Source organism: Mytilus galloprovincialis, chromosome 5 (genome assembly GCF_965363235.1).
Source record: "Mytilus galloprovincialis chromosome 5, xbMytGall1.hap1.1, whole genome shotgun sequence".
Taxonomy (NCBI): domain Eukaryota; kingdom Metazoa; phylum Mollusca; class Bivalvia; order Mytilida; family Mytilidae; genus Mytilus; species Mytilus galloprovincialis.
In genome coordinates, this window is record NC_134842.1 from 2,900,146 (window position 1) to 2,915,525 (window position 15,380).

General features: G+C 33.9%; 1 protein-coding gene across 2 annotated transcripts in view; it reads right to left on the minus strand.

The window, feature by feature from the left end:
• Positions 1-15,380, minus strand: part of LOC143074963 (uncharacterized) — a 42,715-nt gene that overhangs the window by 1,649 nt on the left and 25,686 nt on the right. Inside the window, exons 4-9 of one of the 2 annotated variants that reach the window (XM_076250165.1) lie at positions 7,286-7,401; positions 4,883-5,200; positions 4,577-4,692; positions 3,292-3,478; positions 1,932-2,066; positions 1,389-1,501 (exon numbers count right to left, since the gene is read on the minus strand). In XM_076250165.1, coding sequence (XP_076106280.1) covers positions 1,389-1,501; positions 1,932-2,066; positions 3,292-3,478; positions 4,577-4,692; positions 4,883-5,200; positions 7,286-7,401 — 985 coding nt within the window. The remainder of the gene's footprint in view (positions 1-1,388; positions 1,502-1,931; positions 2,067-3,291; positions 3,479-4,576; positions 4,693-4,882; positions 5,201-7,285; positions 7,402-15,380) is intronic. The other variant, XM_076250166.1, reaches the window with a different exon arrangement.

The window sequence follows — 15,380 nt, forward strand, 5'->3', positions numbered from 1 at the left end:
TTACGGTTGATAATGTGAACATATTTCAAATAATATCATTTCTTGTTATAACGTTAGCTATACATGCTATACTAAATTTACTTTACAAAAAAGGCTGTTTAATTCTAACTGATGTTAAATAGCGTAAAACCCAGAAAGCAAAAGATATAGTTGAAACCGTTAAACAATATTTTTTGAATACAGAATTTACGAAATACAAATATAAAGGCGTTTAAATGGTTCTCCAACATTTGTCAAAGATTGGAAGATGTATCACTGATGCTCAAACCACGAGCTAAAGTAAAACCAAATCACGAGCTCGCGTGGCGTGACTTTAATATTTTTTTTACGATCGCATTACTCCACATTCTAATCGACGTTAGACGAACTTAATAAAACAATCTAAAGAAGTGAGTTAAAAAAACAATGTTCATTTAAAAAAAACCGTAGAGAACACTATTTGCTGAATGAATAGTTACGATGACAAGTAAGGGCACAAAACAATTCACAAAATACGATGCCAAGACAAAACTGCCACTGAATGTACTAGGTACACACGTAGTAACCCTACCGATGCCACTATATAAAAGAGTCATTGAATTGGCAGCGTGTCCTAATCGACGTATACAAAAATGCATACAACTTTGAAAAAAATCTATATCACAAGAACTTAATATTAACCTTTAAGTTTCTACACAGTGTGTAAACCACAATTTGTGTTTACATTTAACAATAAACGTATGAAATACCTGATACCAACACCACATTCTTTGATATTATGTTTTGATCTCAATTCTTACACCTTAAATTTGCATTTGAGAATGCTTTATATAAAAGTCAGAAGATGTGGTATACATGTACTTTACTTGTGTGATGGTGATATATATTGTTTTAACAACAAAAAATAATTTCCCCCGGTGGTCTTCAACAAAAGGTAAACCAACTATTCAAAGTAGTACATATCTTGCTATCCACCAAAGCCTATAGAAATCATTTTTTATTTCAACTACCATTTTTTTTTATTTCTTTTTTTTTCTGAACAAACAATATCAATTTGAGTTCAATTGAATAATATGCAGTTTCAGAATATAGAACAAATTGTGTTGCTATTCAATACTGGCAAAGCATACAATTCAATGAAGAGAACAAGGTCAGGAATCTGATGTACAGTAGTTGTCGTTTGTTTATGTAATATATACATGTTTCTCGTTTTGTTTATATAGATTAGACCGTTGATTTTCCCGTTTGAATGGTTTCACACTAGTATTTTTGGGACCCTTTATATAGCTTGTTATTCGGTGTGAGCCAAGGCTCCGTGTTGAAGGTCGTACTTTAACCTATAATGGTTTACTTTTTAAATTATTACACCACATCTTCCTATATCAAGGTAAATAACAATAACAAAATACCATAGCCTCAAGAGGTATAATATGTCCGTCTTCTGCCGTATCTGAATTTTGGTCTCCGACAGTAATCCACTGAGTTGTCTCTCTTGATTCTTGCTTTGTGTTATTTTTTTTATCTAAAAATAAACATAAATCTTATTCTTAATACATCAACAGTTATTTTAGTTGAGAATTTGCACTCGTTACATAAGAGTTTAAAACCAGTTCAATTTTAGGTTGTATTACATCGGGTTAATTGCCTGGGAATGTGCAAGCAAGCTCCAAATTTAGTATATCAAAAATATATAAAAATATTTCAAACTGCTTTTATGTTGTTTCATCAAACGTATTGTCATGTTGCATAACAGCAATTTAACATACATCAACATCGAAGTGATGTAGAAATACAAACAAACGTAAAGCCGTATTTTTGAAACAATCCAACACCATATATTGACAAAAATAGTTTGAGGATCAAAAAGGAAACAAAATTGATTTCCTAAAATTTACAGAACTAGATTCCATTGAAGATACTTAAGTGCAGTTGGAAATGGAAATAAATATTACCTCTAGACTTTTTTCTGTAGAAATTTATTAATACACAAATGACCAAGCAAATAACCACTACTGTAACAGTGGTAAGAGTTATCATTGATATGACCAAAGTTGAGTTGTTTCCGATCCATGGATCACTGGTAAAATCTAATACAAAGAAATGATACAACCATAAGAAAAGAAAATTATTTTTATAATTGACAATGCGGTATATTCCTGTTAAATTTAGTTTAAGAAAACTATTATCCCTTTAATGTACACTGAATACTTCATTTTGCGCTCAGATTTTGCGTAATTATATAACATTAGTTTGCAAGTAAATTATGAATGAAAACTGGTTTAATTGTTATGAATCTTGGTATCTTTATTTTTGGGATATGTAAAAAAAAGCACTGTATAAAATTTATGCATTCAAACTTGTTTCTTGATTAACATTCTTCTTGAACTGTAAAACCAACAATTTTGAAATCAATAAAAGCATAAATATATTTGAAACGTTTGTTAGTGACGATAAAGAATAGCCAAAAATATCGAGTAATCACATACCGCAACTGAGTTTGTATATGACGTTCTTGTAAGATTAAATTTAAGATTTTGTTCGAGTAATTTGCTTGTAGGGATTAAACCTGTGTTTTCATTATTTGTAATAGAAATATTTGAATAGAAATGAAAGCGAACTTTTGTGACACTGGCTTGCCTTATGATATGAATATTTGTATTGTGAATTGGAATATACTATTTGCTTTATCGTGCAATTTATAATGTATTTCATGTAAATCATTCAATGTTTAACCCTGCCTCCTTTCCTAATTCAGAAGACTGTGTTCTTTGTTAGTCGTGTATTATTTTTAATTTTAGATTAAGGGCCAACTGAAGCCGACATATAGGTGCTGGATTATTCTCGTTGAATGATTGTTGATTATCGTACGTCGCACCAGCATAATAGTTCGAGAGAGAGAGAGAGAATAAAGATGTAGCTGCAAGTGTGTACAGATACATTTTTACATAGAAATAAAACAAAAAAAATCGCAGTAGACTTCATTTAGTAAAACCTTCAAGTTTTAAATCACAATAAAATCAAAATAATATGTGCTTCAATTGTGAATTTGATGGTATAACTTAAGCGATGAATAACAAAAATACCAAACTCCACGGACAATTCAGAAAATCTATTATAAAATTGCAAAGTCATAAGATCAAATACATTAAACGAATGATAAAAACTGCCATAATCTTGTCTTGTACATACATTTCATTAATGTGTAGAAAATGATAAATTAATGATGAATTACTAAATATAGTCAATAGCGATTGTGTTCTTTTGATTTATATGTACACATATATTATACACGTCTAACAGTATTAAACACACCAGTACAGTTATCTAATTCCTTTGAGAAGTTGGTCACAGGAAAGCTTCCAATATAACAGCTAACAATCAAAAGAGATCCACAATCTTTTTTGCTAACAGCGTGCATTATATGCATCTTGTAGGTAAAGAATATGCCATCTAGAGTAACAGTAGATGATATATTAGCTTTTTTCGTTATATTTTTATCCTGTAATGAGAACATAAATAGAGCTCTTATTTTTTTTTTTATAATGATGTAATGTCAATCAATGTTCAGCATAATATATGACTATGATGACACTTATTCATGAATAACACAATATTTAGAATAAAATGACAAATCTGCTCATAGTGTCCAATTTCCAAAAAGTAAACAGTCAGTTTAACATCTTTAAACACATGAACTACTTGTATATTTGATTGCACTAATTAATTTGTATCATCTAATACGATCCGCAATGGGGGCATATCAACTAGAACTCGGGTATCGCTTTGGAAACGAAACATCAACTGTCGAACACCAAAATGATACTCGACTTCTCTAAGATCTGTACTTAGTGTAGTTTTGTTATTGGGATGTAAATCTACCCGGCCACGTCCACTATGTAGATATAGGAAAATGGGGTATGAGTTCCAATGAGATATATAACTCTCCATACAAGTAACAATTTAAAAAAACAATTATAGTCAAGGTACGGCCTTCAACATGGAGCCTTGGCTCACATCGAACGTGATTTAGATCTATGCGTTTTTATTAGATATATTTCTATGTCTATTCATCTGATGAGTTCAGTTTTTTCAACGAGCTTTTATAGTTCGATCTTATGTTGTACTGTCATAGGTTAGGAGAGGGTTATACAATTAAAGTTTACTTTTAATTCATTATTATTCGTGGTATACCAATTGCAACGGATTTTTGTGGGTACAAATGAACTACGAATTTAAATGTTTAAAAATGTACACATTGTCTACCTGATTGAATGGATACTTTGAAATTTCACGAAATCAAGTGTAAATATAAAATGCACAATATTCTCAATCAACAAAAAATGGTGTCCCAGAAAAAATCAACAGTAGATTTTAAATCTTATCATTTAATGAAACAAATGAGCTCTTCATTATGGCGCATAATTCCTCGGACTATTATTTCGTTCCCGATAATGTAGAAGGTTTACTGTCAATAAGACGACGACCCACACATTGAATAAGCGTATAATTTTGTTCCCATGTTGTATTTATTTCCCATACTATTCTAGTATTGCTCGTTCGAATCACTAAATATTATACCATTGTTTGTCATACTTACGTGAAGTATAATAGTACAGTTTGGTTTAGGATAAATATCATTAATTGTCAAAGAAACGTGTACAATACTGTCATTTATTGTCAGTGACGGACTAACGCTTTTGTTTCTAGGAAGCTCTACAAATAAAAAAAGAAAACAGAATAGATTATTAAAACTCCAAATCAACAGTCAGTGTCAATTGCTTGTCTGACCAACTCATATGAGGTTTTTTTTTCAAAAATCAAGGTTATTTGACTTAGACTTTCACAAAAAAAAAAAATCTCACAAAACCAACATGGTATAATAATATTTAAAAATCAAACTTACTTAAGAATGTATAGTCTTTCATCATTAATCCTTTTTTCATCTCATTTCTACCAAATGCACATGAATATGAAATATCAACATCGCTTATAGATAGGTTATGTATCAATAGTGAGTTAATACAATTAGCATTATTCTTGAATGTGTATTTTTCTTCGTTTCTACAATTTCCATCTTGACAAAGAAGTGTGTCCTGTTTACTACCATACCACTGCTGGAAACTCCCCTTACACAAATTTTCCTCGTCGAATATTTTGCATACTAATTCTAATGTCTCTCCAAACAAAATGGGCTTTGTCTTTACATTCCATGTCACAATATCTGCAATATAAAAAGTCGATACATGGTTCATTGGCAACTCGTTTACAATCTAGTTTATAAGAATAACTCCAATGTTTGCATGTTTACGCTAACTTAAATACCATATCAAAATAATATATATATGCAAGTTCTCATACCAAATAAATATACCCTTAGTTTTAGGCCTTAAACTGTTAATGATATTGTTCGTTTTTGAATAATAAAGGAGTAGGTTCATTAAGACCACTTTTTGGCCTCAAAATATAACAGTTTTACAAAATTGTGAAAATGTAATCTTTCAGCTATTTATTCGAATGTAGAATGCTTCTGCTACATACACATGGACTCTCTTTTGACAATACAATGCACATATATCGGGTACTAGCATCATGAAGTCATGCTAAATTACTGAAATCTTCACAATTTTAGCATTTTAGATAGATTTTAGACGATTTCCGTCTTAAATGAAAAGTGGCCGCATTCGTGTTCATTCATAATATTGAAATGTAAGTTGTATTTGATGATAATACATAACATATATAAAGGTTGAGGAAGAACACGGATGCGGCCACTTTCATGTTAAACAAAAAACATCTGAAAAGTGACGTTCTTGGGCATATTTGATAGATTTTTCATATTTAAGCCTGAATCGGAGCGTTTCCAATGACTAAATCAGTTAAATCCTGTCACATAAACTAATCGAATCAAATGAAATAGACACTAAAGTGTTTAAAAGTGTCTAAAACCTTTAATTGGATGAACCTGAAATTTGAGGCTAAAATCGGCCCTTACCGGACCTACTCCTTTTGAGCGTTAATAATAACTGAACAGAGATAACAGTCATTTTCACATGGTTTTAACTAATAAGAACAACAGGATGGGCCATTTGTGGAGCATCCAGAGAATGTTTCCTTTACTAGCCATTGCGTTGTCAGATTGCTTTGATTTATGAGATTGAATGTTCATTTAGTATATATTTTGCCTCTCATTTCTACGTCATATAAGAATATAAATATGTAGGATTTTTTTCTGAAATTGTTTAGCATTACACACTTTTAGTTTAATTATTCATCTCTTATTCTTATCAACTTTGTATTTACATTGTATCATATATCAAATTAATTCGTTCGCTGTATGTTCATTTGTGTTACTACGTCTTTTGATTGAGCTAAGCCATTTCAATTGATTATCGTCTCATCGGAGACGGTATTAAGAATTGAACGATGGACAGTCAGTGCGTGAATGCTTCTCACTACCTGATTGGAAGATATTACGAGACATGAATAATCAAAGTTCATTGATTGGTTAGGACAATCCAAAACTAGTAAATGTCCTTCAATCCCGTAGGGTATCGGACTTGTCCTCTCTATTTTAGCAATTAGATTTTGCATGGTCATTTATCATGCATATTCATGATATTGGTACACAGGTAACTTTTATCTATAAATAGACGAATCTTCTGGGGTTTTGTAATCAACAACGTTAAACGATAAATACTACTTCATAACGTGTGACCTCACGTGTGTGGTAAAATTTGTTGATTGATATGCACTTGGCTATTCTAAATGAATTAATCTACAAAGCGAGAACACTTTCCATTTCCATCGGCTAAGAGACGGCTAGCCATTTTTGAAAGGCTAATACTTGTATTTTATAGTATGCAAATCTATGTTGTTATGTCAACCTATTGTTTCAGATAAGAGAGAAGATTTGGTACCATTAAAACGTTTAATCCCGCTGCAGTTGTTTGCACCTGTCCTATGTAATTTGTATTTTTTAAGTCCTCTATAGCTTACGGTTCGGTGTGAGCCAATGCTCCGTGTTGAAGACCGTACCTTGATCTATAATGGTTTTCTTTTATAAATTGTGACTTGGATGGAGAATTGTCTCATTGGCACTGATATCACATCTTTCTTTATCTATACAGGTATTTGATGTAGGTTTTAACAACACATCTGCGTGCTAATATTGCATTGTTATCCCTCTTACCAATTTTATAATATTTCTTGCTACTAGTATTTCAAATATCACAAAATGAAACTGAGGTATATCGACCTATTTTTGAGTTAAAAATATATAAACTAAATTGATTGTCACTTATATTACCTGAACATTCCACATTTTCAGCTTGTAAGATGCTCATAACCACACACACCATCCATAATGAATGTGAAAACAAACGTGCATGGCTGTTCGTATTTCTTTGTTTTCTATATTGCAAACTATAAAAATGAATGTATAATAACATGTATAAATATAAAAACAAATATTATATAATACAAAATACCAAGTCCATAAAATATTGAGACAGAGTTGAAATGTTCTAGTACTTAACATTGCTGTATAATTGCGTCAGATGCAAATACCAGTTTGACAGTAGAGGGATTTTAAATTGAGTGAACTGTTTGGCTGAGAGTCATATAAAAAGTTATATAAATAAACTCATCATAGATACCAGGATTAAATTTAGTATATACGGCAGACACGCGTTTCCTCTACAAAAGACTCATCAGAGACGCTCGAATCCCAATAAAGTTAAAAAGGCAAAATAAAGTACGAAGTTGAAGAGCATTGAGGACCAAAATTCCTTAAAGTTTTGCCAAATACAGCTAAGGTAATCTATGCCTGAGGTAGAAATAACTGCATATTTAGTGGTTGAAAGTATGCTGACATTGTTTTTTAAGCAGTAATCAAGGTTTAGTAAAGGAGTTCTATGCATGCTTTGAAGGAAGATCATGTTAAAAAAAATGTGTATTTCCCGTAGTTTCGGGTATTTATATATATATATGTTAGCGGCAATAAGTGAAATTAGGCATTAAGCTTAAATCCTAGGCAATAAGCTAACGCCTAGGCAGTAAGTCTATTGCCTAAATGATGTTAGGCATTAGTCTTAAATCCTAGGATTTAAGCTTAAATCCTGAAAAATATGTGCAGGCATTACGCTTAATGCCTAAAACATAAATGCGAGTAAATAAAAGACATTTATTCATTTAAATAACAAGATATTTGTAAAATAATAACATTATGAGAACTGGGGCTTGTTTATCGAAACTGTCCTAAAATCGATCCTATAAGATATTCCTAGGACAGAAATTATGATAAAATTAGGACCGACTTACGACATGTCTCAACATGCACATTGAAGCTATCTGAGGATTATCTTAGCTAGGATGTCCTAACCGCGTATTGACGTAAAAAATAGCAAATGAAAAAAATTAATATTGTATTAAATTTAACCAACAACTTTAATTTAAAAACCGACTAATTATTAGAAAATAAATATTAGTTTTAAATTATAATAATTTGTACATTGTAAACTATATGAAACAAAACATAAGTAAACAAGAATGTGTCCACAGTACACGGATGCCCCACTCGCACTATCATTTTCTATGTTTAGTGGACCCTGAAATTGAAATAAATTCTCTAATTTGGCATTAAAATTAGAAAGATCATAGCATAGGGCACATGTATACTAAGTTTCAAGTTGATTAGACTTCAACTTCATCAAAAACTACCTTGACCAAAAACTTTAACCTGAAGCGGGACAGACGGACAAACGAACGGACGTACAGACGGACGAACGGACGCACAGACAGAAAACATAATGCCCCTCTACTATCGTAGGTGGGGCATAAAAATATAACTAGAGTGGGGTGCTCATTTTCGCCATATCTTTCCATGCTTTCTTCAGTTTAAGTTCACCAGACTCAAGCTGGCAGCCACTTTTATCGGCCAATCAAGATAGCAGCCACTTTTTTCCAGCAGCCAATTTTGACGATATGTCTAAAAACCAAAAAACTGCGGGAGACTCAAACGTTCCAAAAATCGCTAAATCTTAGTTAAATGCAATCTAACAGCGGAAATCGACATTTTCACGGTTTTTGCTAATTTCTAAAGCATTTCATTCCGTTTTAAATATGTTTGTAAGCGGTCTGTCCTTTATTTGACATTCGATAATTGATATTCAATATCCAACCGACTGCTAGCCGTCGGTTCAATATTTAAATTTAGTTGAAAATCACTATAAAGTCTGAGGGAAAAGATACCATTTTATGACCCCTTCAAGCTGTCATAAATTTTCGTTGTCCTCGAATATAAACCCTGATACAAGTTGTATATTTGTATTTATGTTACATAGATTTTTATCAATAAAACATTACAGAGGATTCACCAAAGATGTAATTTAATATATAAAATATGAAACAAAATCCAATTACTTCAGAAACATATAGAAATATACAGAGAAATACTTATGGAAAGCCAAAAAAGAAAAGAACTTAATAGTGAACACCTACCAGAGACTGCTTAAATGACGGTGACCACCCTAAGACGACTTTGGACCTCTGTGGTGGCCAGACGGGCCCGGATCCCAGAAAAATATTTAAGTGGGGAATAGCTTGGGTCAATACCTTTAAAATGAGCTAGGTCCGGTTCGGAACTTTGCCGTAGGGATATGTCGAGGAGTACCGAATGTGTGGTTGATATGGAAAATACGTAAATGGGCAACTTTGAACCTCTGTGGTGGACAGACGGGCCCGGATCCCAGAAAAATATTTAAGTGGGGAATAGCTTGGGTCAATACCTTTAAAATGAGCTAGGTCCGGTTCGGAACTTTGCCGTAGGGATATGTCGAGGAGTACCGAATGTGTGGTTGATTTGGAAAATACGTAAATTGGCAACTTTGAACCTCTGTGGTGGCCAGACGGGCCCGGATCCCAGACAAATATTTAAGTGGGGAATAGCTTGGGTCATTACCTTTAAAATGAGCTAGGTCCAGTTCGGAACTTTGCCGTTGGTATAAGCCGAGAAGTACCGAATGTATGCATATGGTTAATACGGAAAATTACGTTAAGGGGCACCTTTGAACCTCTGTGGTGGCCGGACGGGCCCGGATCCCAGAAAAATATTTCAGTGCGGAATCGCTTGGGTCAATACCTTTAAAATGAGATAGGTCCGGTTTGGAAGTTTGGCGTTGGTATATGCCAAAAAGTACCGAATGTGTGGTTAATACGGAAATTGGCGTTAAGGGGCACCCTTGAACCTCTGTGGTGGCCAGACGGGCCCGGATCCCAGGAATTATTTAAGTTGGTAATAGCCTTGGTCAGTACCTTTAAAATCAGCCAGGTCCGGTTCGGAACTTTGCCGTAGGGATATGTCGAGGAATACCGAATGTATTGTTGATATAGAAAATACATGTACGTAAATGGACAATTTTGAACCTCTGTGGTGGCCAGACAGTGCCGGTTCCCAGAAAAAAGATAGGTCTGGTTCGGAACTTTGCCGTAGAGATAAGCCTAGGATTTCCGAAAGCTTGTGTGGTTAATATGAAAAGTACGTTAAGGCACACCTTTGAATCCCTATAATGGCCAATATCTTTCATTAGTACAACACCTCCAAATATAGATAAATTAAGATGGCTTCTTATAATGCTAGTAACAAAGAACCCGAATATAAAGTGTATGGAACTTGTTTGGTAACCTTCTTTCATTGAAACAGGTTAAATTTAAAGTAGGGGACGGACACAGTTTTAAACTTTAAAGAAAAGAATGTTTAAAAAGGTGGACCGAGAAAAGTCTTAACTGGTGTCCCAAGTGTTAAACACTTCAGCCCAAAGGTATCGCATCAAGGATTTTACTGACGAAAAAGTACAAAGTTCTTTTTATGAACCTTAACTTAAAAGACGGTTCAGGATTTTAACCGCATTGGAAAGGTCTTGCGAAAACAAAACAGGTGTGGGTGAAAGAGGTCTTTGTTCCATGAAAAGGGTAACCTAAGTCCTTAAACTCTTGATTCAAATAATAAGATTTGCAGTACCAACCTTTTAGCAAGTATAGGCTTTGACAATTTGCCCAAGATTATAAAGGATACTTTTGTTATGCGAGTATTAATGTGGTGAAGGCTTAAACATCTGGACTACGTCTTTACCAAATAATAAACCACTAACGGATTTTTATCTCCCACCAGCATGTTTCGATAGAATACACATCCTCAGACTCTCAAGATTTTCCTTGTTTTGGTCTTAAGCTTCTATTGACAACTGAAGTTTCAAGAGTTCATCAATGTTTTATGTGTCGAGTTTTTAATCTGATTTACCTCGAGTTCTTGGTGCAGAGTGGTCTTAAACTCATCTACCTTTTTCTCATCATATCCTTTCTCTAGTCGTTGTATATCTCTCTTTATCTGGTTACACGCGGATTGTAATTTTAATTCTAACGGTTTCGTATAGTGTATCAATTGACGCATGACTCGTCGTTTTGTTGCAGCATCCGTATTATTATTCTAAGATTTAATGTTCGTGATAGGATTGTTGTTCATGTTCAATTCTTCAAGCAATTGACTCCTATTTATTTCTCAATTTCCATAAAGTCCAAATTTGTCTGTCTTGGAAACGCAACTTCATCAAGGTTTTCCTTCAGACAACAATTGTGACAAATACAAACAAAAGTGTCCACAGACCACTGGTGATCTTATCTGAAGTTCATCGGTGATGTAGTAGATCTTAAGTTTCAAGTAATTTACCATTACGTAAGGGGGAATTAAAGTCCGTAAGAATCAAAATACGCTTTGCTTGTTGTCGTCTTAAACTAACACGTCCAATGGGTTCCAGGTCTCATAATGGAAGGGTTAAAAGGTCATCAAACACGTCTTGCAATCGTTAAATGTAATGTTCTGTCAATTGACTTGTTTCTTCGTTCCTTTAGCTTTCCTGGTGTGTTGACCATCACCCATTCGATATTAACACATCTTGTAAGAATCCATACAAAGTTAGCCATCATTTGACCACCACATGCATACCAATCATATTTTTTTTGTTGACGTTGGTCGGAATTCGAAAACGGGTTGTTCATACAATAGTTTGATGTGTCAATCTTGTTTTGAATGTGAGATATGTCTTTGTAAAAGTCATCGGTTTAAATTTAATAGGCTTAACTATCAGTATCGGTAAACAATTGTCGAACTTTGTTCCCGTTGGTTTACGCACAAAGTCCAAATGAATGTCGTACATTTTAAATCTTTGAAATGTCTAAGATAATTGCTCCTTAGTACACAGGCTTGTTAAACTTTAGTTTGGTTTTCTTTATGTTTACTACTACCATGGACTCGTTATACACCACGAATTGGTCACAGTTGGGTGTAGCTATTAGTTTCAACGGTTGCTTATCAGTAGTCATTAATATTATATTCACCCGTTAAATAGTTATCAAAGGTACCAGGATTATAATTTAGTACGCCAGACGCGCGTTTCGTCTATATAAGACTCATCAGTGACGCTCATATCAAAATATTTATAAAGCCAAACTAGTACAAAGTTGAAGAGCATTTAGGATCCAAAATTCCAAAAAGTTGTGCCAAATACGGCTGGGATAAGAAAATCCTTATTTTTTCGAAAAATTCAAAGTTTTGTAAACAGGAAATTTATAAAACTGACCACATTATTGATATTCATGTCAACACCGAAGTGTTGACTACTGGGCTGGTGATACCATCGGGGACGAAACGTCCACCAGCAGTGGCATCGACCCAGTGGTGTAAATAGTTGTGTTTTCCATGGTATTTTCAAACATTGAGTTGTTCATCAGTTTAAAGGAATACTTTTCAGATACGATGCTGGCTATGATTCTAAGGTTAGTGTTCAGGTCAATGAAAATTTTAAGCCAAATTGATTGTTAAAGTTTTGACACACGATGCACTTTGGTTAATACCAACCATTGGAAACAACACTGTTTCAAATTTCTAAAAAAAAAATAGTAAACACATGTAGTACATGAACATAGTCAGCCACACTAATGTGTTTATTATTAAGTCGGTCAGCAGATAGTAGTTGTGTTTTCGTCATGTCGTAATGACCCTTCATGAAATCGTAAGATAAACATTTTATTTTTAATTATTTATCATAAATTCATTATTCTACAATGTACCTAAATCACGACTTTCATACCTTAAATTGGTTCAACTTTAAATTCTAAGCTAAATATATAAGGTGTCGGACGAATTTAACATAAACTTACACGAATCAATGAAAAGCATTTATTTCTTACCGGTAATTGACAGTCTAGGTTACATTTTTTTATGTGCTGCACCACGATACTTACCTGTCGAACGCTCGTGAACACGCACTTTGTCTTCACCTAATTCATCATCGCACATGTGACAATCTTAACTCGCTGTAAAACATTGGGATCTTCTTCAGTCATCACCAGGTCTTTTATCAATGTAGATGTCTGCAATCGCCTTCATTATCTCTTCCATACAAGCCACAAATCTCTGAACAATGTCTTCCAGTGAGTACACTTTTGTTTCTTTATATTCCCTATGAGCATACTGGACACGGTAGTAAAACCAGAAGGTGTATTTTGTTACATTTAGTTAACATCCGTGTTAGCTTTTAGTTTGTCAGGTTGGCAAGTGTCTATCTGTTCTCAGCTACATTGAATGTCAGCATAAATAACATAAGGAAATCGCATTTTACGTTGGTACTATGTTGTAAGATATTGTAATGGTATCTTCTTCTGGAATTTCGATTTTCACTCCATTCATCTTATCACAATACATTAAATGTTCGTCTAAAAAGTCCTCACTTTAACAATGATTGAAACATCTTCGACAAAAACACCATTGTGGGATGACACTTGGGAACTTAACAAATGTGATAATAGTTATCAAAGTACCAGGATTATAATTTTGTACGCCAGACGCGCGTTTCGTCTACTTAAGACTCATCAGTGACGCTCATATCAAAATATTTATAAAGCCAAACAAGTACAAAGTTGAAGAGCATTTAGGATCCAAAATTCAAAAAAGTTGTGCCAAACACGGCTAAGGTAATCTATTCCTGGGATAAGAAAATCCTTAGTTTTTCGAAAAATTCAGTTTTGTAAACTGTAAATTTATAAAAATGACCACAATATTGATATTCATGTCAACACCGAAGTGTTGACTACTGGGCTGGTAATACCCTCGGGGACGAAACGTCCACCAGCAGTGGCATCGACCCAGTGGTGTATATAGTTATCAAAGTACCAGGATTATAATTTTGTACGCCAAACGCGCGTTTCGTCTACATAAGACTCATCAGTGACGCTCATATCAAAATATTTATAAAGCCAAACAAGTACAAAGTTGATGAGCATTTAGGATCGAAAATTCCAAAAAGTTGTGCCAAATACGGCTAAGGTAATCTATTCCTGGGATAAGAAAATCCTTAGTTTTTCGAAAAATTTAGTTTTGTAAACTGGAAATTTATAAAAATGACCACAATATTGATATTCATGTCAACACCGAAGTGTTGACTACTGGGCTGGTAATACCCTCGGGGACGAAACGTCCACCAGCAGTGGCATCGACCCAGTGGTGTATATAGTTATCAAAGTACCAGGATTATAATTTTGTACGCCAAACGCGCGTTTCGTCTACATAAGACTCATCAGTGACGCTCATATCAAAATATTTATAAAGCCAAACAAGTACAAAATTGATGAGCATTTAGGATCGAAAATTCCAAAAAGTTGTGCCAAATACGGCTAAGGTAATCTATTCCTGGGATAAGAAAATCCTTAGTTTTTCGAGAAATTCAGTTTTGTAAACGAGAAATTTATAAAAATGACCACAATATTGATATTCATGTCAACACCGAAGTGTTGACTACTGGGCTGTCAATACCCTCGGGGACGAAACGTCCACCAGCAGTGGCATCGACCCAGTGGTGTATATAATTATCAAAGTACCAGGATTATAATTTTGTACGCCAGACGCGCGTTTCGTCTACATAAGACTCATCAGTGACGCTCATATCAAAATATTTATAAAGCCAAACAAGTACAAAGTTGAAGAGCATTTAGGATCCAAAATTACAAAAAGTTGTGCCAAATACGGCTAAGGTAATCTATTCCTGGGATAAGAAAATCCTTAGTTTTTCGAAAAATTCAGTTTTGTAAACGGGAAATTTATAAAAATGACCACAATATTGATATTCATGTCAACACCGAAGTGTTGACTACTGGGCTGGTAATACCCTCGGGGACGAAACGTCCACCAGCAGTGGCATCGACCCAGTGGTGTACATAGTACTAGAAGCACCTTCGATGCCTACTTTAAGTTGTCTTTTGAAATTTTACGAATCAAATGTATGTAAAGCACTTCGACTTGCCATAAAAATGAATTAACAAATGGTTCAATAAACACTGTAGTTCTTTTCTAC